This window comes from Meleagris gallopavo, chromosome 2 (genome assembly GCF_905368555.1).
Source record: "Meleagris gallopavo chromosome 2, MGAL_WU_HG_1.1, whole genome shotgun sequence".
Lineage (NCBI taxonomy): Eukaryota > Metazoa > Chordata > Aves > Galliformes > Phasianidae > Meleagris > Meleagris gallopavo.
This window is the reverse complement of record NC_139405.1, coordinates 90,033,492-90,054,803: the sequence shown is the minus strand read 5'-3', so window position 1 is coordinate 90,054,803 and position 21,312 is coordinate 90,033,492. Positions and strand designations below refer to the sequence as shown.

Here is a 21,312-nt window from a genome sequence, read left to right as displayed (position 1 = left end):
CTTTTTGTGGTGTTGACAGTATTATGGTTTTTCTTCAAACGTTTCAACAAACAGCTGTACCAACTGCAGGGTAGACAAAGTGGGAGTATAATGAGTTAGCTGGCAAAAATGGAATGTGACAAAAATGCCTGTGGAAGTTGTTTACAGTTGCACCCACAGAATTGTTGTCCGTGGTCAGAAAACCAGAGAAAATTAATTTTTTATGATCAGCTTAATTTTTCTTCTTACTCCAAACAGTGTGGATTGCTAGCAGGATTCACTTCAGTGGCCTGAGAAGTTTTTATAACTGAATGTTAGAAAAAAAATGTAAACAATTTTTTAAAGTAATTTCCTTTATCTGTAAGAAGCCAATTTTGTGGTGGAAAGTAGTAGTTTATGGATTATTTTCTATTGTGAATTTTCTTTTCATACTTTATTACTTAAGGACCTCTAAGTAAGGTATCAGAAGTTATATTTTGTGAAAGCTTTGAGTTCTATTCTTATTTATGATCTTCATCTATTCATTGAACTTAGTTGAAGAAATTGAACTGCATAACCCAAATATGTTCAAAACATACTTGTCTTAGGCTAAGAGCTTATTCTGAGAATTGTGTTATTTAAATTGGGATGCAAAGTAACTAAAATGTAGCTCTTAATTCTAATGCATAGAAAATCTAAGTGTGCTTTTACAGTGAGGAATGAGATACTCTTGCATTTTATCTATGAATATAGTTAAGAGTATATAATAAGAACTGTGAATATTAGTGCAGATATTTACTTCCTATATCTCTCTGGGAGTGGTTTGTATCCAAAGAACAGTTTGCTATTTATTTAGCTAGGGAAATGTTATGTTTATCAGATTAGCCCTCTGCATTTGATAATAGCTGGCACAACATTAAAAGGCTGTGTTTAACTTCATAGACTACTTACTTAGAAGACAAAAATGAAACCAGAACATCGCTACTTCCTGTTAATGGTTAGAGACCTTTACTGCAATTTTATTTTGCGTGTTAACACAAATATGTGAGAGGTTTCAGCCTTCCTAGAGCCATTTAGAAGTTGTAACTGTGAAGCCATTAAATCAAGGATGAAAATTCAGGTACTAGATCCTGAAAGTCTGGCATTGTTATTTGTCATCAGAAGGAGCACTTTGACCTTTTGTTTTAGCTTCAGCTAGGTTGGAATTGCTTTCTTTAGTGTCTGGGATGATGCAGCAAAGGGCCCAAGGAGCTGGGAGGGAACAGGATTAAGACAGTTAACTTAAGCTGGCCAAAGGGATATTCCATCCCACGTGACATCATGCAGAAAGAGTTTTGAAAGGGGTGGGAGTTCATCTCTCTCTTCCTCTGCTTGGGGTTCTGGCTGGACATCAGTTGGAGGTGGTGAGCAACTGCTTGTGCATCACCTTGTTATATACGTTAATATATATCTGTGTATGGTCATAAGTATTATCCTTTTCCTTTTCTCTATTTTAGTAAATAGTTTTATCTCAACCCATAAGTTCTGCTTTTTCTCCATGATTCTCTTCCTCATCCCACTGGGAATGGAGTGAATGACTGTGTAGTGCTGAGCCACCTGCTGGGTTAAACCACAACACCTCTAGAAATACATAATAGCTAGTATTTAAGAAATGGAGAAATGTCCGAGTGAAAAAGATGCTGTCTTTGACACAATATAATAATAATAATAAATGATAATAATAAATAAATAATCATAAGATGATAGTTGTCGATCCTTGGGAAAGCAAGGAAGGGTGCTCAGCAGAACTGCTACTTTGGTTTTCAGAGGTGTGATTTTGGCCTACTTAGTGACCTAATTGATAGGGCTTGTTGGGAGGCAATTCTAAAAAGACAAAGGAGTCTAGGAAAGTTGAACATTCTGCAAGAATGAGGTCTCGAAGGCAAAAGTGTAGGCCATCTCCATATGCTGAAAGACAAGCTGAATGATAGACAGGGAGCAGAATTAAACCGTTACAATCCAAGGGGAAATGGTTAACAACCTACTACTCCACTTGAACAACCTCAGATCTATGGGACTGAATAGAATTCACCCCAGGGTGCTGAAAGAAATGGTGGAAGTGCTTGCCAAGCTGCTTTCACTAATTCACCAGTAGTCCTGGCTGGCTGGGTAGGTCCAAGCTGGCTAGAGTTTGGTGAATGAGATGCCCATCTACAGGAAGAGCAGACTGGAAGATTTAAGGAACTCCAGTCCTGTCAGTCAGGGGATTTCTGCTGTAGGTATATATTAGAAAAAAAATCTGTCCGCTCCCAGGAACCTCATTAGCATTACTTTTCCCAAAGGAGTATCAATAAAGAAGCATAAAATGTTTTAAGTCTCAGCTATTATGGGGTTGCCGGGTTCCCATCATGCAAAATTTGTAATAAATACATTATTTAAGTTACTGTTGAGTTGCTCAATCATTAATTTGAACTTTGGTTTATAAGCTGAGAATTTTTGCATAGCGATGATACGATGTTTCAAAAAAAAAAAAAAAAAAAAGGTAGCATAAAAAATAACAAATCTTATGCAGCAGTCAGGACATATCCTGAGCAAAGCAAAGAAAATGAGCTTTGTTCTTGGCATGGAGGACATAGAGTGCCTGTACTGAGAAGCTGATAATGAAGGTTAAATGATGTAACATTTCCTCAAACATTATTTGTTTTTCTTACAGAACCATTTTGAAGCTCATCAAGAGGAAGGTATGGTAATCTCTCACATGGCTGTTGCTGGAGTGGGAGTCTGGATTGCCTTCACATCTGGATCTACACTTCGCCTGTTCCACACTGAGACACTGAAACACCTCCAGGATGTTAACATTGCCACGCCTGTTCACAATATGTTGCCAGGTAGCTGAATCACACCATATAACAAAAAAAAAAACAACTGTTTTGTTTTGTCTCTCACTGTTATTTTCCAGACAGTTGTAGATAAGGCCAGAATCAGAACATCTGTCTTTGTCTTTATAGCTATCTCATGACTGATTACTTGAGTAAATCACAGTCCTTGTCTGCCCAAAAGAATGACATATGCAATGAGCTTGTTGAGTAGCAGTTTTCCTCAGTGGTTTTAAATTTATATTATATAGATAAGCAGGTGGATTTTTTTTTTTTTTTTTTGTGTGTGTGTGACTATAAAACAGGAGAGTGATTTAGTCTACCATGAAAATGTGTTTCCTTTGCAAAGTTTAGTGTTTCCTTCTGAAAGTTGGTATTAAAGTACGTGGTGGAGTCAGTCAGCCTAGGATCTGAGCCACCCAACAAAGCACTTGCTTAGTGTCAGTTACATCACTGCTTACAGTGAAGTCAGCGGAACTACTTGCATCTCTATTTAGGAGTGTGTTGTGTTCATTGTTCTCTTGTTTAGAGCTTTAGTTCATTGAATTAAAAACATTTGCATTATAAGCAAAGATAGAACCTCTGGTTGTTACGGTGATGTTTAACAAATCTGTAAGTGTTTTAAGACAGAAACTGTTCAGCCATTCTAAAACATCAGTGTCACAGACAGCTGTTCTGGTCTGTATCAGATTTGCAAGTGAGTGACTCTTTGGTAGTTAGACACGTACCTCATTGAGATAAACTTATTTCTGGCACTTTTTTTCAAATGCCATGCACAGATGTTATTACAGACTGATGTAGGCTAATGTGATTCTTAGACCTATGTAGTATTAATGGACACAGGTTTGGGGATGTCTTTCCTCTATGCTGTAATGAGCCCATGCGCATCAGGTAGGAGAAATGAGAGTGACCATGTTAGCTTTATATATATATATAAAAAACACTATATATAGTGTTCTAGGCAGGATGTTTTTAACACGTTGTTTGATTGTAGCACTGTTACAAACCAGCAGTAAATGTCCTGTCTTTAAATAGATTGTATGATTTAATTAATTGTGATTATGAAAAGAAATCAAGACCAGTTTTTAAAAAGATTAACTTTCAAGATGTTCGTCTGTCTGTGGGGGAAGGGGGAGGAAGTAGTGCCTCCCTTACACACATTTTAAGCTAAATTTCAAACAAATTTAGCTTTGGTATTCATAGCCATGATAATAAAACTGATGATGTAACACATGAATTTTTTTTCTGTAGAACAGTTTTAGCTAATTATATCTCCTTGGTGTCATTCTTACCCATTTTAGTCTTTCTTTTTTTTTCCTCTGTCTCTTCCCAAAATGCACTTCAGTGAGTGGAAATGGAAATTTATTTTAGAAGTAGAACAGCACTTTTTATTACAGCAAATGTTCCAAGGGAGGAATCCATTCTAAAAATGAAATGAATTTCAATTATTTAGCAGCAGCTCTTGGGCATGCTTATGTTATCCCAATAATGCTAAACCAGCAAAGGCTAAAAGAGAGAGTAGTAGGAGGTTTACATAATAAGCAGCACTAAGAGCTTTTGGAACAAAGAATAAATAAAACTGTGTTGTATACACTCAGATTAAAAAGGAGCAAAAATCTGACACAGGAGGAAGAATGAAGTGGCTTCATAGATACAAAATGTTTTTTACATTTTCTGTGGATTTTAATGAATTGATTACTGCTTAGAAGTGTGATGTGCAACAGGACATCTTTTACTTTTTAAAAGAAACAACTCTTAGCTTTCTGAAATCCAGTGGGAATTCTTTAATATGCAAAAAGAGCACATAAGTAAAAATTCAGCTTGTATTGAAATGAGTCAGAAGAAATTGATGTAAAAATATTGCTAAGGATCTTAGGAGAAGAGATTAAAAGGAAGAGTGCATGATTATCATTATATAACTTCCTGAAGCTGGACTCCTTTTGCCAAGTTCTTAGTAGGAGCAGCGATGTGTGATATTGGCCTAATAGGCTGCATGGAGAGGTCATCTTCACTTAAAGCAATGGACATAAGTTATTTACATAATGAAATTATCATTATTTTCTAGGTATTCAGTAGAAATCAAAGACAAATTTACTGTTACTGTGTCAGAAAGGCTACTTGAATTACAAAGCTATATTTAGAGGGTACTTGTAGTAATCGATTAAGACAGAGAGGAAATTTTCATACCCTTGGTAATCAGTTCTCATGATGTTAGATTTTTTCCATTTCGGGGAGATGACAGCTTTTAATGTCACTGCCTACTTTCTTTGTTCTAAAGGATGTGCCTCCTTTATTTTGAGAAAGGTAACTCAGCAGCCCACCGAGTAAGAGAGAATCAAAGAATAATGAAATATAAAGGAAGTGGCACAGGAAATTACTGTCATTATGATTCAGTGGAATTTAATAATGTAAAAAAGGAGACAGAACACAGACCACAAGCCAAAAGTATATATATATTTTTTAAAATCATGATTGATTTGTGGAAATGTTTTATATACTGTGTTCACAGAGGTCTGGCTAAGGAAAGAGCTTGACTGGAAAAGTGCCACCTAGATAAAGGTCAGATTTTGGTTATTTTCATGTCTAGTATGCAGCTAAATGGCATAAAAAGACCGATGAATCTGCTGAGACATCTGAGTGGGTTCTGAACAACTACTGTATCCCAAAACACCCTCTATCAACTGTATCCCTGCAAGCTGTCATTCAGTTGTGCTCAGTCACTAGGTAGTCCACATACAAGGGATGTAACTAATACTCTTAGTGACTCTGTTCCGTGCTCAAGCTGATGATTTTCTGGAGTTGTGGGAAGTTTGTACGTAGGGACATCTGAAAAGTAAACCTGAGCTTACTTTCCATGGGATTTCTGTGTAGTACAGGGTACTCTACAGAAGCATTGCGTGATGTATCATCAAAACCACAAGCCATAAAATACTTCCTAATATTGTACAATAGAGTTAGGTTTTCTTTAGAAATAACTAAATAAATATCTCCAAAAAGCACAAAGACAGTATGAAAAAAGAAGATTGAGTTGAAGAGCATCATCATCACTACAGACCATACAACTGTACAGGACTGATTTTAAGTGGCCTAAGCTCAGCTGTCTGCTAACTGACATACTGAGCAGGAGAAAAATATTAATATTTGAAGACAAATGTAAACAACTCACTAATGTGCTTCACCTATTAGCTTAGTACTTATAACCAGTGATTGAATCTCAGTGATTAAAAGGTAACTTTTCACCCATCTTTGTCACATTTCACACAGCCTGGTTAGTGAAAATAAATTAAAATCTTACAGAATGAGTACACAGTTCTTGGTTTTATTAATAATCTTGTTTTCAATTTCATTTGAATTTCATTTGACACTTTTGAATAACTTCATTGTACAAATGTTCCTCAGACATGTTCTTTGCTCATATGAATGATGAAAGGTTACCTGCAGATCAGAGAGGCAATTTCTGTTGATGTTGCTGTACTCTGATTGTATCCGTGTATCCTCTAATGGCACGTGCATGTTTCCTGGACACAGATAGGAAAGGCAAAGAAAAATGGTATCATTTCCTTTCTGCAGAAAATAAACTATACATTGAGACTTGGAGCTTCCTTTTGTTCCCACCTCACCAGATGCCACAGCATAAAATGTAGTTGTTTTATGATTTTACTGCTGAGAAATGATTAAAAGATGCATGAAAATCTGAGGTCAGCCCATTTGATTTGCTTTTTTAGACAGTTTTTTATATAGCAGGAAGAGCAAGGTCATGTAAGAGGATATGCACCAATATGTCCTTGCACGTACCTAGGGAGCACATGGTTGAGTCTGAATCAGAAGATGAGACCTGAGAAGGCTGAACACAAAGCAGAAGTATATTAAAACTATTTGTCCTTGTGTAAGCCTAATTGGTGGCTTCAGTTCTTGGTAGACTCAAGATCTTGGTAAGATTATTTCATGACTTTAGCAATTCCATCATTGCACTTGGAACAGTGTGATCTAGCAGTTTTCCTATTTAAAGTAATTTTTGTTGGTTTTTGACATCTGTTTTTCTGGCTTACCCTTTTAGCTCGTTGATTTCTGTGCTTACTGCTCAACAAGTTGTAGAGAACTGGTTTTACTTTTTTTTTGATTTGAAATCTGTACAGATACAAAGTCACTGAATAACAAAGAAAAGCAGGAGTTCAAACCTTGGGTAGCAGAGAAATAAGTATTTAAAATTCCTTTTTTTTTTTTTTTTTTGTTATTATATGCTATTTCAAAGTATTTTTTCAGATGCAGATGTTTCCTGCTTTTCAAAGATTTCAAAGCAAACCTCGTTCCTTTTGACCTCACTGTAGATGTTTCATGCTTAAGGCTGTGTTCCGTGTTTAAGATTCAAAGTTGCTAGCTGGTAATTTGCTGTTTTCGCCTACAGAAACAGTGAGGAGCATTACTGGTTTTCACTGGTAACAATTAGTAGTTGTACATAGTTTCAGGGTTGGTGTATAGAATCATGCATATTATTTTTACATTTTAAACAGTTCAAAAGGTATTAAAGATCTGTTGTTAGAAATGTGAGCATCTTCTTCAAAGGCTTTGACAGGCAGAAATAAAACTGATGTTTTTCACAGTTATAAAAAACGTGAAAATTGCACTTTAATATTTCTGTTTGTACTTTGTAAAACTACTTTAAGTGAAATGGAGTGAGATTAGGCCAACCTGCAGTTCATCTTGTCTTTGCTGTGGCACAGGTTGTGGGAGATCTTAAATATCCTGCGTAGCCTGAGCAAATCTGAACTCTAAATCATAAAGTTCAAATCTTGATTTTTGACAGCTCCAATATGCAGAAGTTGTCGAACATCCACATTTGAACTTGTTTTGACCTGTTATAAAGGTAAATGTAAAATCTGTATTAGCAAATGATTGAGGATAGACAAATTGTTATCACATGTTGTATGTATGGCTTTGGAAACAGCACAAGCAGACTTTTATTGTGCATTACTGTTTTTCTTTCACTCTCAAGGCTGCCACATGTCATCGTTGTAGGTTTTGATGTGTTTTTGGACAGCGTGTGGTCGCCTGACTGCTCTCCACCCTCTCACTCCTGAAGTAAAAATCTGTGCCTCCCCAGAGGACTGTCCATCTAACTAACCAGTGTTGAAGGAGTGTTTTTGTGTTCTTTGCTTTGGAAACTAAATTCATTTTATCAAATAAATAAATAAAGCCTTCAAAAGGCTTCTAATTTGTCTAAGAACATAAACCATGTATGCTTATCTACCGGAAGAGGGATAATGCCATCATACCAACAGAAATAATACGGTTCACGGAAAAACCGTAGGTGTCTCTCTTTTAGTCTGTTATCAGTAGGCAAAAATTAAATTAATTTCCTTATGCTGATTATTCCTTATGTGGCCATGATAGTAATTGGTGACTGATCTCCCAGTCCTTACCTCAGCCCGCATGCATTTTTCATCATATTTTCTCTCTGTTCTTTCGAGGAGTTGGAGTGGTATGGTAGAGCTTAGCTACTGCTAGTGTGAAACCATCACACTCACTGAATGCCTCCATGAGTAGATGGAGCCTCTTCAACTTTTTCATGCTAATTACAACTATTGAGAGTGACTTCATTGCCTTTAAGGCATTTAGAATGTGTTCTAGGGTAGTCAAAGCTGAGATTCCAGATCTGGCCTTGCAGGTGATATTTGCCTTTTACAATACACCATTACTGGATAAATGTTTTGGTTTTGTAGACTTCTGTCAGGAAAGACTTGGACTGCAGTCCACCTGCTGATTTCCAGTTGAGTGCTTTAACCTTCAGGCTTCAGTCAAACTGCTTCTTGCCTGCTTTCCAACTGGGTCTGTGATTCATGCATTCTTAGTTGTAAATTGGCCCAGCTTCAAAGGAAGAGATGGAAAATTCATTCACTTGTGATGTACTGTAATTAAGGTATTTTTCCAAGGCGTGGAACATGTAGGTTTATCTAAGTTATATCAGAAGTGGAATCCGCATTCCCTACTTACTGGTGAAGTGATTAACAACTTGAGAGCTATGATAAAGATGGGAATGACTGCTCTCTTATCATGTAAAGTTAATTGTAAATCCAAGAACATGTAAGCCGTGAACCTGGGTGACTACACCACAGTTTAAATGCTTCTCTGTGTAAACGTGAGTCATGGCAGAAGTTTGGGCAGGAATTATTTTTGTTATTTTCCATTTCTGCAACCTGTCAAGGGCATTTTGAAAGTAAGTTCAACTACTCAGAATTAAATATAAATAAGCGCTGTAAGCAGAAATGTCTATTCTCATAAGAAAAACAAAAACCTCATCAATAGAAGAGATTTGTATGAGGTCAGAGAATAGACTTCTGAGTTCATTTTCTCTGTCTTCTTGAAACAAACCAAATTACATCTGGTTGCTTAAGTACTGGTCCAGCCAAATTTGAGTATGTTCAGTTACAGAGATACTCCGCTACCTCTCTGAGCAACCAGTGGTTGGCTGTCTTCATGGAGAAGAAACTTTTTTCTACATTTAAAGCAAATTTGTCATGTTCCAAATTTGACCCGTGATGTATATTATCCTGTCACTGAGCACATCTGAGTAAAGTCTCTTCTGTGTATGCTCCCATTAAGTGCTTGTATTTTTCAGTCTCTCTTTGTACATTATTTACCCCAGTGTCTTGTTCATATTAATAAGCTTTCACTGGGATTTATCCCAGTATGCCAATGTCATTGTTGTAGAGAGGAACCCCAGTGTGGATGTGATACTATGGACAATGTGGACTTCTGATACTATTTCACAAAAATAAAACCATGAGAAAAAATTAATAATGAACAAGTTTGAGTCTCAAGTATAGTCTGTTATCATAATACATTATTGAGCACTGGGAAGTGGAATGCCTTTCAGTTTTATTATTAAGAGCATACACAGTCAAATTTGCAAAAGCATATTTGTAAAGGTAATGTGTGTCTATTTTTAGGTACTGTGGTTTAGAGATGTAGGGCAGATAATGCAAGTTCAGCTGTATTTAAATTATGACGTATGTAAAGTTTAATACAGTCCTGCAATGCATTTGCCTTTCTGATGAGTGCTTTGCTGAATGCAACTGTACAGCTGATTGTATGTTTGAGGTTACTTTGACCTTGGCAAAGATCGTTACATAAATAATACAGCACTTCCTGCACTTCACAGGGCAGCAGCGTGTTTCTGTGACCAGTCTGCTGGTGTGCCATGGCTTATTACTGGTTGGAACGAATCTGGGGATAATAGTAGCATTGCCAGTGCCACGCTTGCAGGGAATTCCCAAAGTAACTGGTGAGTGACATTTCTCAAATGGATTTGGTTGGATGTTGTTATGCTGAAGATTTTTTTCCTGTCAGTAGTTCAAATGACTCTGCCAAACTATGTGTGTTGTGGAAGTACTCATCAGAGCTTTGTGATAAAATTCTATCTATTCTTCTTCCTTATCATTAAAGTATTTTCACATGCCTGTCTGGATTTGTCTCAGTTGTTTGAGACAGGACAGCAGTTTTTCTTTATGGAACAAGAACATGATAGGCATTAATCCTATCAGAGTACAGTAAAAAATACAAGAATGAGAGGCCATTGCAAAGAATCTTTCTTCCATACTTGGAGAAGGTAGATGCATTAGGTTCAGAGACATGGTACTGACAATGCAGTACATTCTCTGACTGGTTATTTGGCACACTGTTTTCGTGACCTTTCTTACCAAAACTAGAGACTTGGAACATATGAGAACATATATTTCATTTTTTTTAACAACAGCCAGTATTTTTGCGTTTTGGTGGATTGGTAAGTTAGTTTGCCTTGTTTGAAACGTAGGAACGCTGCTGAATCATTTTGTAAATGTTTAAGCTGCTAGCAGAAGTGAGATTTTTTTTTTTTTTGAAAGTATGTGTAATTCCAATTAAGTACTTCTTTGCCATGCTACAGTTCAGTTTCACAATTTTACTATAACTTCTGATCTGTGGAGGAAAGCTGTCATATTGTATGAGGCAAGTTATTTGTAACCTCCTTCAGGGATAAAGGAAGTATATGTAACTTTTCAGAATGAAATTGAACTGTGTTCAGCAAAATATGCAGCAATAATCAGGGAATCACTGAATGGTTTGAGTTGGAAGGGACCTTTAAGATCATCTAGTTCCAACCCCCTGCTACAGGCAGGGACACCTCCCTCTAGACCATGTTGCTCAAAGCCCCATCCAGCCTGGCCTTGAATGTCTCCAGGGAGAGGGCATCCACAACCTCACTGGGCAACCTGTTCCAGAGTCTCTCCACCTTCACAGTAAAGAATTTCTTCCTAATATCTAGTCTAAATCTACCCTCTTCCAGTTTAAAGCCATTTGCTCTCATCCTGTCGCTACCTGCCCTTATAAGAAGTCCCTCCCCAGCTTCCCTATAGGCCTCTTTACTGAAACATGACAAATATTTCTTAGAAGTTATGGAAGCAATATTAGGTAAAAATAAATGCAATACAAGAAAATGCATTGTTGCAGAATGAAATAGTCTCATTTTGTTCTTCCACTTTCTGTTTTGATTGTTGTGATTTACATCATCTGTATATTGCATTTTTTTTAGGGTTAGATCTTCTCAGGTTTGGCAGCATTGCATCAAGTTTTATAGTCTTCAGATACAGTATTTAGAATTCGAACAACAACCAAAAAAAATTGCACTTTTCCCACTTGTGCTTTCAGTCCTGATAATTCATCTTTATATCACTGCACTTTCTGCAAAAGCAGATTTTTTTTTTTTTAATAATAACCTGGAATGTATTAGGGAGTTAGGGATGGATGGGATGCCTTGTAGAGTAGTGGTTTCTTTTCTTTGATAGCCTAACTTCTTTTCATCTTATAGGTGATTTTGTATAATGCTATGCTTTCTTTTCTTGCTGTAAGAGCCCCATACACTGATGTTGTTAGAGCTTCTGAATTTGGCATTATGCAATTTGTTTTTCATATATTCTTACAATTTTCATGAGTAATTTTTCCTTGTACTACTAGCAGGTATTGCAGTGAAAGAGATGTTCATATGCTTTTCTAGAATGGTACAGGGGTACAGTAGGATTAACTGAAAACCACATATTTTCTTTGTGGATACTGCAGAAAACTCAGAATGTTATTTTTGTGTCAATGCCAAAAAAAAGTTAGCAGAAAATGTCTGTATTCATGCTGCCGTAACACAGCACAAGTCAACTTGAATTCATTCTGTTGTGTTCCAAGTGGTTTATTAACACAGTCCTAAAACATCCTTATGGCATGATAGATTTTTTTTTTTCCTACACTTTTCTTTAAATTGTTTATGTACAAGGAAATAGACAATCTGTAGATGGACTGAATGCATATAACAGGATTTTAAGAGTTATGCATTCCTAAGCAAATTTCATGAAGTAATTATTGTGGAGTGCTATAGTTAAAATATTGTCATCTTTTTTTTTTTTTTTTTGGCTGCAGGAAGAGGAATGGTGTCGTATCATGCACACAATGGGCCAGTCAAGTTTCTTGTAATGGCTACATCTATAAACAAGAAAAACAAAAACAAGCTAAGGAACAGCCTGCCTCGTGGCTCAGAATCTAAAGACAAAGACCAGAGGAATGTTCTGCACAGTGACAGACCAGGCTCTTCCAATAGCAGCAATCCTGATACTTCAGTTTGGCTGGGAGGTTCAGCAGGATCCATTGCACAAAAAAGTGACTTGTCTTCATCTTCTGGATCCCTTACATCAAGTTCCCTAGAGCATAGGCCAGAGGACAGTAACATTTATGAGCTTTTGAAGGATCAAAATATCTCCTTTAAAAATAAAAGACAGAGATCCAAGAAAATGAAAGCAAGTTCAGTATTAGTCATTTCTGGTGGCCAAGGACACAGAAGAGTGAACAAGAAGACCAAGCAGCAACGACAAGATGAATTAGTGTCTTCAGTGATGGTCTGGCAAATCCCGCTATTAAATATATGAGTGAACTAAATTCAAGATACTTTCTGCTATTAAAAAGTCTGATATCTTTATACAGCAAATGCCAGCTTAGGACCCAAACCAAAAGACTTTAAGACGTGGGAGAATTTCAGTAGGATTCAATCACAGAATTAAGGGATACAAAACAGAGTCTTCACATACGTAGAACATTCTGTGGTGTCAGGGTATTGGAAAACGTCTAGCTGTTGATGCTATCTTTGATACTTAGAACAGAAAGGATTTGTCAGACATTTTAAAAGATTTTAGGAGTTTTGTCTTATTTATATTCACATTTATAAATATCGTCATTATGTTCTATAGCACTTAGGGAAAGCAAGGAACATGTGCTATGTCACATGCTGGTTTTTGCTTATGTAAATCAGCTGTTGTTTCCTTTTCCAAACCGACATATTGCATGGGCTGTAGATTTTAACAAATTAGCACAAACAATTTTTAAACAATAAAAATCCTAATGTGAAAGCTAATATTAGTAATTACTGTAACAGTTAGTAACATCATTCCATAAGCCAGAGTTTGGTCTGAACAAACACAGTTATATTAATAGAAACTTTTTTTTTTCAACATAGAAAATAGATTTTTTCTTTGTATTTTTAATGCTCAGTATTATGAAAAAAGTTGCAGTATAAGAAGTCCATTAATTTTCTTGGTAGGTATAATGTGTCTGTTATTCATTTATGTCATACAGAGAAAGTTTTAAGGATATTGTGGCACACATAGTAGAAAGTACACATAAAGAACAGCTGTGCATTGTAGTGCTGGTAATGCATTCCCCTATTGGCAATTTTGTGTCAAAGGTAGATATGGACTGTGCCATTATTAACGAGGTATGCATATCCCATATGTAAATAATGAGCTCAGAAATATACTGAAATAATCTGTGGGAAACGCAAGTAATCGTTGTGGATATTTGTCCTACATCAGTAGATCTGTGCTATGTCCTCAGGCAAATACCCATCAGATAATGTCAGTCCACAAGTGCAGACAGCAGGGTTGTGGTCCAATCTGCTCACCCAGAGATTCAGCCAAGCGTGGTCTGATAACTAGATATTGTAAAACTAAGGTGCACAATTTCTTTGCATTTATTCACTGAGTGGGACGAGGTGTTGCTTTGGTACTGATTGAGAGGGCTGAATTTTAAACAGGGACCTAGTTAATCTTTTTTTTTTTTCATTCTTAATGAATGGATATATTTCCAAAAGGAATTTGAACCTGGGGATACTATCGACATTGTTTTTTGCACTATCGTCTCTGCATGTGAAATACAAGGCAAGACCTTCAGCTCAGAAAGATACTGCAAAAAAATGGTTATGAGACACCTTGTTCAGTCACAACGGACTTAGTATGTGTGAAATGAAGGCTTCTATCTTCTTCCCTTGTCAATAAACTGAAAGATGCAGAGAGATTAAGACTCTTAGGTTTAATTTGGGTGTGTTAAAAACTCTAATACTGACCATCAATCCAGTAAAATATAAACTAAATATATCCACAGCAAAAGTCTATCAGATGTTTGCATTGACTAAAATCAAGTGCAAGTTTTGGCTGTTTTGGCGTTTGTCTTGTCCCAGTAAATTATAAATGTACTCTAAATTTTCAGTCTGCTCTGAAAAGCAAATCTGTATCAAGCCAACACCAAAGTCAGTGGATGGGCTGACTCACTGAGTTTGATGAAGCGCTGCAGTAAGGTGGTGTCTTGCCTTGCCTGCCACATGGCACACAACCCAGGACAGGGGGAATGCTACTGCAGCAAACCTTCTCCTGCTGCCACCAAAACAGACAATTCAACAATCAGATACACACCTAAATTTCTTTCCAGGGGCTCAGCTCACATCCTACATCCTGATCAGAAAAGGTAGCTTGAGCCATAATAGCACAAACTTCAGTAAGTCACAAAGAACTTTTGTTAGAGATTGGATTGTAGGTCTCGAGTTTTCCTTACTGCTTTGTTGTTCTATTCTGCATCTTTCACCACGATTCCTACCATGTCAGCTGGGTGCTCCCGGCACTGATATGGGCTTAGTGTCACCATCAGTCCCTGTGAAATAAAAAGCAGAGTGTCTCTAAGGCAGGCTGCCAGCAACATTTCCCCAAAGTTTTCCTCTTCTTGTCCTTGTGGTCTACCTTGCCTGAGGGTTCAAGGCCAGCTGCGTTTTCTACATTCTTCCATAGGTCCTGGGAGTTTCTCTTTGCCCACTGTGTGGAAATACTAAATTGTACAATGTGAGGTGTGCACACTGAAAAACACATTATAAGATCCTCCTGCGTATAAAACCTATATAACCTGATGTCTCTTTGCTACACTAGAGCAGAAAGACCACAGGTGTGATTCTGCACGCTCCTCAGGTGTGGGCTTCCATGTCCATATTTTTGGGACTGGAAGATTATGCTCACTTTTTCATGGGTCTTTATTATTAAGAATGGTAAGCCAAGACCCCATGTATTAAGCTGGAAACCCATGCGTGGAGTTATTACAGGAGGTGCTAGCAAAGAGGCATAAGAGTTTTAAAATTCTAAGTGATATCCATCCTACCTTCCAGCTCAAATGTAGCTTTCTTCAATTTAGTCAAGAAAATACGAGAAACAAAATAGAAATCTGCTCTTCAGAAAGTCCATTGAAGTTTTGCCACTGACTTCAGTAAGAACAGAAATAGATCCCTTATTTACACTATACTGCTTTGAAAGTAAATACATGTATTTGTTTTAGCAAGTGGAAAAGACAAAGATAAGCTGTACACCTTTGGAAATATGAACTGAAGTAGACCTTCAGTGATGGAGCATGACGTGCAATGCTTGTTTTCTGATCTATAGCTTACATAATAAGGTATTGCCTTGCAATGAAAGCAGACAGGAACCAAAGTTTCTCTTACAGCAAGCAAGTAAACTTTATAGCTGTTTCTGACTGCTGCTGGGTAGATTGGATTTTGCTTTCTGGTACTGCTTTGCTAGATCTGTAGAATTTATGGAAGACTTTAGGGAAAAGGGGGAGAAAGTATAACCACTACGATATATTCTGTATATGTTTTCTAACACATAATAGAGTCTTTTGTAACATGAGCCATAAAAGTACATATTTATGTTCAAAGTATAAACTGAGAAAATGTTTAATAAAAAATGAGCTACAACTTAGTTTCAGAAGTGCATTTATTGGGTTGCTATATTAACAAGAGAGCTAGAATTTGGGGCTTGCATTACTGAATAATAAAATAATATGTAATTAGGACAACAAAAGTTTTACACTTTCTAGGATTTAATTGCATTTGCAATTTCTACAAATGATGCAGACTCACAGTAAGTTTGACCTATGTATCAACGGACATAAATTGAACATTTTCACTATGATGTCTGCAGGGAATACACATCATTTGAGTAGCACGTGTTACATAAAAATGAGATGCAGTGTTCCAACTGAGTGTTGCAGAACACAGCATTAACAGAGGAAATTAATTTTCATTTGGTAACTGGCAATTCATGCTAATTAATGTGCCCTAAAGGATGTATAAAGAATCCCATGATTGTGCTTAAATTCTGAGACTTGTATTCATCAGGCTCAGGAATGGCCTTTCGTGTGTACCTGCACTATTACAAATAAAGAGCTACTGAAAAGAGGTAAAATGAACAACTATTAAAGCCTGCCCTTTGTTCTTGTTTTTAACACCAACTCTGTTTTATGTATTGCTCTGGCAAACACTGACGCTTCATTCCCTCTCCCAAAGTGCACTGATATTTCATTTCCCTGCCATTCTTATTGCTGAAATAGCAGACACAAAACAAAATCAAATTCCATGATTGCAGGATGTTGTGAACTCACGCACCTCAAGATAGGTTCAGTCCCAGAGGAAATTTGCAACTGCTGTATGGGTGGGATGCTGAGTGTTACAGGTCGTGCACTGCCCCTTTGAGATGTGACAGAACACTGGGAAAGATCCTGAGTTGTGTTTTAGTGCTTAAACTTCATGGTACCTCTCTCTAAGACCAATTTGATTCTTAAAGTGCATAAATAGGGGTGGGAAAAACTTGCAGTTTGAAAGATGCGATTAATGGAGACTCCATAAGAGTTTATCTGTATTTCAATGAGCGATACCATGGGGTTAATTCAGTATTTTTGATTGCTTCATTATATCTTCGTAGTAATAACAGGACTATTAGTGCAGGAAGTATTAAGAAGGCAGATTAATATTATCCGTAGCTCAGAAGAAACTGAGTTGTAAAGTGACTTGAAGCCACATGATGAGTTTGTAAAAGAAAATAGATTAAAGACATTACAGCTTGCTAAGCCCATGATGAGCCTTTTAAGCCATGCTCCTCTTTGCAGGCATTCCATGTGTCTGGCTAAGCACTGCCCACTCTGCATACCGGCCAGGAGCAGGGCAGTCTCTTACATGAGACGATAGGAATAGTGCTCACAGAGGCTGGCTTTTAAACATTTTGTGCTATTATAATGAGAGCAGAGACACCAACACAGACTTTACCCCTACCATGGAGATACCAGTGACTGCTGCAAGGAGCACCACAAGTCTGTGGTGGATAGTAGGCTGCCTGCATTATGTCAGAGCTCAGAATTCTACTTTACTTCCATCATTGTTCAGACTTGCCACCTTTATAGCTGTGTGTGGGATCTACATTCTACTTTTCTCACAAACGCTGTATGTGCTTTGCTGGATCCGCCTGTCGTCTGGTTTGAGAAATCTGGCTCAAGATCTGCGGAATCAGTTGGTTTGCTGCTGCCTTGTACTTGTGCTTACTTGATCCCGATGCTGTCCTTAAAGGCATGCCATTACCAAACTGCCAGGAACTCTCTTTGCCTTTAGGACAAAACATGAAAATAGCAACACTGAAATAGCACGGAAAGGATCTCAGAATTTCCCAGGCAAATGAAGATCTGCTGTGAGTCTATTTGAAATGCAACAATGTGGACATATGACCAAAAGCACCTGAAGTGCTTTGGCCAAGCTCCATTAACTGCTCAATAAAAGGCAGTTAGTCATTCACAGCACGACCTTCAAGGGTGTTCAAAGGGATTTTTTTCCTGCAGCAAAACACGCCTTGACAGCAGAACTGCACGCTCTGCTGATGCGCGTATTGTTATACTCCAGGGATAATCACAGTTATCACTTACGTGTGTCTCAGCCCAGAAGTTGAGCTAGAGCACCTAGGAGGAAGACAACATGCCTTAGAGGAGATCAAATCGTTGTAAGCATTCACTGAAAACCCTACTTAAGGGATACTTTGACATCAGAAAGTTAAGGTGGGCCACTTGCAGTTTTTGCAGGCACAGAAGTACCAAACTACAACTAAAATCTGTGTATTTGCACTCCTGAATACCAACAAGAAGATAGGTTTTAAACTCAAGAGATCAGATACATCTTGGCTGCAGAGGCATGGACTTCTCCTTTTTGCTCTCTGTTAGTCCTAATTGGAGAGAAGCACTATGGGGTTTCACCTTGAGCATCAGGGTCACATTGAATGCTGGCACAAAGAAATGTGCTAACTCGCACCTACCAAAGCAAATCATAAAAGCTGTCTACTGTAGACTTCTCTGTTTCCTTCCCTCTGCCAGCATCTGGAGTTTCAGAACATGCCTATGAGGCTGCGCTCAGTGTTTTTTTAATATGCTTTTTTAAAAAGGGTTTATTTCCTGGAGAATTGGGTGGCACAGACCACGACCTTTAATGAGATGGGTTATTCTTAGGTTAGCCAAGATTTGTAAATGAAACATCTTTTCTATAACGTTCCTACAAGCAGCCTGTGACGCTCTTAATCCAGATCAGAAGCAACAGATGCCGTCAGTAAAGTTAAGCTGCTTCTGTGCTGCTGCACACAGCAAATGCTGCTCACGCACCCACTGTGCCAGGTGGGATCCTCCAGCCATCCCCATCCCTGCCCCAGCCTCACTGCCTGAGCAAGCAGAGATGGCCGCAGCCTGTAGCTCTGTGTGGTGACATTTCATTGGTGTGCCAGTATTTGGAAGGAACGTACTGATCACAAGGTATTTTGCTCCCAAGCTGTAGTGCTGACCATGGATGTACTTTAAGGAGACAGGCAGTGAGAAGTATACAGCTGATTATGGCTGGGAAAGAACACTGACAGAATTTCTCATATTACTGTAAAGAGCAGGGTTAGGTTTTAATTCTGTTTCAAATCTTTGGTTTTTATGATCTTTTTTTAGTAACTTAGGAGAAAATGTGCTTGTTTTCCCAATAGTCCATCTAAGTAAACACTGCAAGTTCCCCACCTCTTAACCTGACCAAATACTTTTAACCAAATAAACAGCTTTTCTACCTGTTCAGAGCACTGTTTTGGGTGATAAAGCTCTCGGTAATCCAGTCTCTCTTCTGTGCTCCTTGTTCTTTTCTCTTATAAGTAACACTGATCTGTCTCTGCTGCATAAAAGCATGCAACCCAACCCTGAAGAAACTTTCATGATCTATTTTTCCTTATGGCTATTACTACTCCTACAAGCTGATCACTTTTACAGTATCTTCAAATTCTAATATTTGAGTGCATATTGCAAAGGATATAATACACAAAGGTAGATCAGCTCGAGTCCTCAGAAATACTGTTCTCTGATTATAATGCATGCTATGTAACATGCCTACAGCGTGTATGCTTTTTGTAGTCCAGACATACAGGACTTATTTTAGTCTTCTTGGGCTGCTCAGCAGACATATAATGAGCTGTTGTTGTGAGCCAGCAATAGCAATCACACCAACCCTTGAGGCTGTTATGTTATAGAAAAAGAAGCATTTCACACACAAGTAGTAAGCTGTCAAACACAGGATGAGCAAAATAAGCCAGTATTTTTCCCCTGTTTTGTTTTGCTTACATTTTGGCTTCTGGCAGTAAACCAGATCTCTGGATCTGCAGGAACCACTGTTATCAGCTACTGCTGCTATGTTCCTGATACTTACCTCATTGTGCACAGTGAAATACTACTGGGTTTTACCTGTGCCATTGCCAGAATTTTGGTGTTGCAATGTTTAGTTGTCCAGTACATCCACAAGTCAATCTAAATCACAGAAGAATAGTCTACAAACAGTCGAGTTTGTATAGGCATGCAAGTCCTACCTGGTGTGCTGGACATGTGCCCACAACATGACAGACTCAGCAAGAGCAGGCTGCACAATACATCCAATTAGCAGGGTAAATGATGGAGCACAGACATGTGCCCAGCTCTGTGCCCTTGCCAGCATGGCTGTGCTATGCTCTGATAAGATCTGGGCACCTGTACATGCATCTGGATCTGGGTGCTACTGGGTGTCCCTGTCATGAGAATGGTATTTAGCTCTGCTGCCCCTTTCTCCACTGGAGCCATCACAGTCTGAAGGCTTCAAAGAAGAAGAAATTGAGAATCTTTTGTTTATCCTGATGTGGACTTAAAAGTGAGAAGGGTGCCTATTTTGCCTCCAAGTTTAGGTGCAATATTCCTATTTCCAATATTGTGCCTACTCTAGACTGGGACAATTCATTTCTCAATTCAAGTGTTTAAAATCAATCATTTACTACTACGCCAGCATGACTTAACAGCTAATGGAGAGAAACAGGCAATACCAAAGGATGATTCAACTCATCCTAAGATATAATGTCTAAGTTAGGTGAGAAATATTGCCCTCCAGACATGTTTATTGCAGTACATTAATTATAAGTGGAGCCTCAGTGAACTCAAGCTGCAGAGAAATTGCAGAATGAGAACTAAGATGATTTCCACAGATCTTAGCACCATCTCCAGATCCACTAAGAACTGCAAAGCTTGTTGATGAGCAGCCTTATTCTCTGTGGGACGTTCCCAGCCTATGAAACAGAGAGCAGCAGTAATTGCAAAAATATGCTAATATGTCAGCATATGTGAGCTAATATGTTTTATCTGTTTACACTTAAAGGTTTGAGGACAAATGTACACAGGGGACTGGAAAGAAACTTAAAGAATGGGCTTTAGGCTGGAGTTCAGAAAGTTTGGGCTGCCAAAAACTAGAATAAATAAATAAATAAATAAATAAATAAATAAAAGGACAGAAGTTATTTTACCTGATCTACTTCTGACAATGATCAGCGAGGGAAGAGAATAAAGTCTGCAAAGCCAAGTGCTACCTGGCTTCTCAATCTGGAAGCTCTGTAGAGTTCACTGCACAGGTCTTCTGCTGGCCCTGGCCGCAGGGCAAGGATGACCCCTAAACACACATAAATATCCTACCTCCTAGCCACTGGCTATCTACAAACCGTTCTCCATCATCCCAAGCTCAAATACCTCCGTGCAAACACAGACTGGAGTGTGATGTGACATTAAACTTGATGAAGAGCTACACAAGTTCTGTAGTGCTTAAAGTCATCATATATTCAGAAAGCAAGAGCCAGAACAATCTTAAATGATCCCAGGTATGATGCTGTTGGCACAGTCTTGTTAATGAAAACAGAAGTGAGGCTTTTGAAAATTGTTTCCCAGACCTCTATTTGTTGTCCAGTTTCGGTGTCATTTTGAAATATATAGCATGTAAAGTCACACCAAATAGCAGGAAGATTGGTTCCTGATGTCAGAAGAGTCATTCCTG

The 21,312-nt window shown here is 38.0% G+C and overlaps 1 protein-coding gene and 1 long non-coding RNA gene across 9 annotated transcripts in view; one reads left to right on the top strand and one right to left on the bottom strand.

Annotated features, from left to right (window-relative positions):
• Nucleotides 1-15,891, top strand: part of ARHGEF10 (Rho guanine nucleotide exchange factor 10) — a 116,926-nt gene extending 101,035 nt beyond the window's left edge. For all 7 annotated transcript variants that reach the window (XM_085217929.1, XM_085217931.1, XM_085217930.1 and 4 more), the window contains 3 exons: nucleotides 2,651-2,825; nucleotides 9,973-10,095; nucleotides 12,252-15,891. In XM_085217929.1, the coding sequence (XP_085074055.1) occupies nucleotides 2,651-2,825; nucleotides 9,973-10,095; nucleotides 12,252-12,754 (801 nt within the window). In that variant the 3' untranslated portion in view covers nucleotides 12,755-15,891. The remainder of the gene's footprint in view (nucleotides 1-2,650; nucleotides 2,826-9,972; nucleotides 10,096-12,251) is intronic.
• LOC146545080 (uncharacterized) overlaps nucleotides 1-21,312 on the bottom strand; it is a 35,567-nt gene that overhangs the window by 11,722 nt on the left and 2,533 nt on the right. The window contains exons 2-4 of one of the 2 annotated variants that reach the window (XR_014881570.1): nucleotides 7,503-7,666; nucleotides 6,249-6,331; nucleotides 4,101-4,236 (exon numbers count right to left, since the gene is read on the bottom strand). This is a non-coding gene — a long non-coding RNA (uncharacterized LOC146545080). Of the gene's footprint in view, nucleotides 1-4,100; nucleotides 4,237-6,248; nucleotides 6,332-7,502; nucleotides 7,667-21,312 lie in introns of those variants that run through there. The other variant, XR_014881569.1, reaches the window with a different exon arrangement.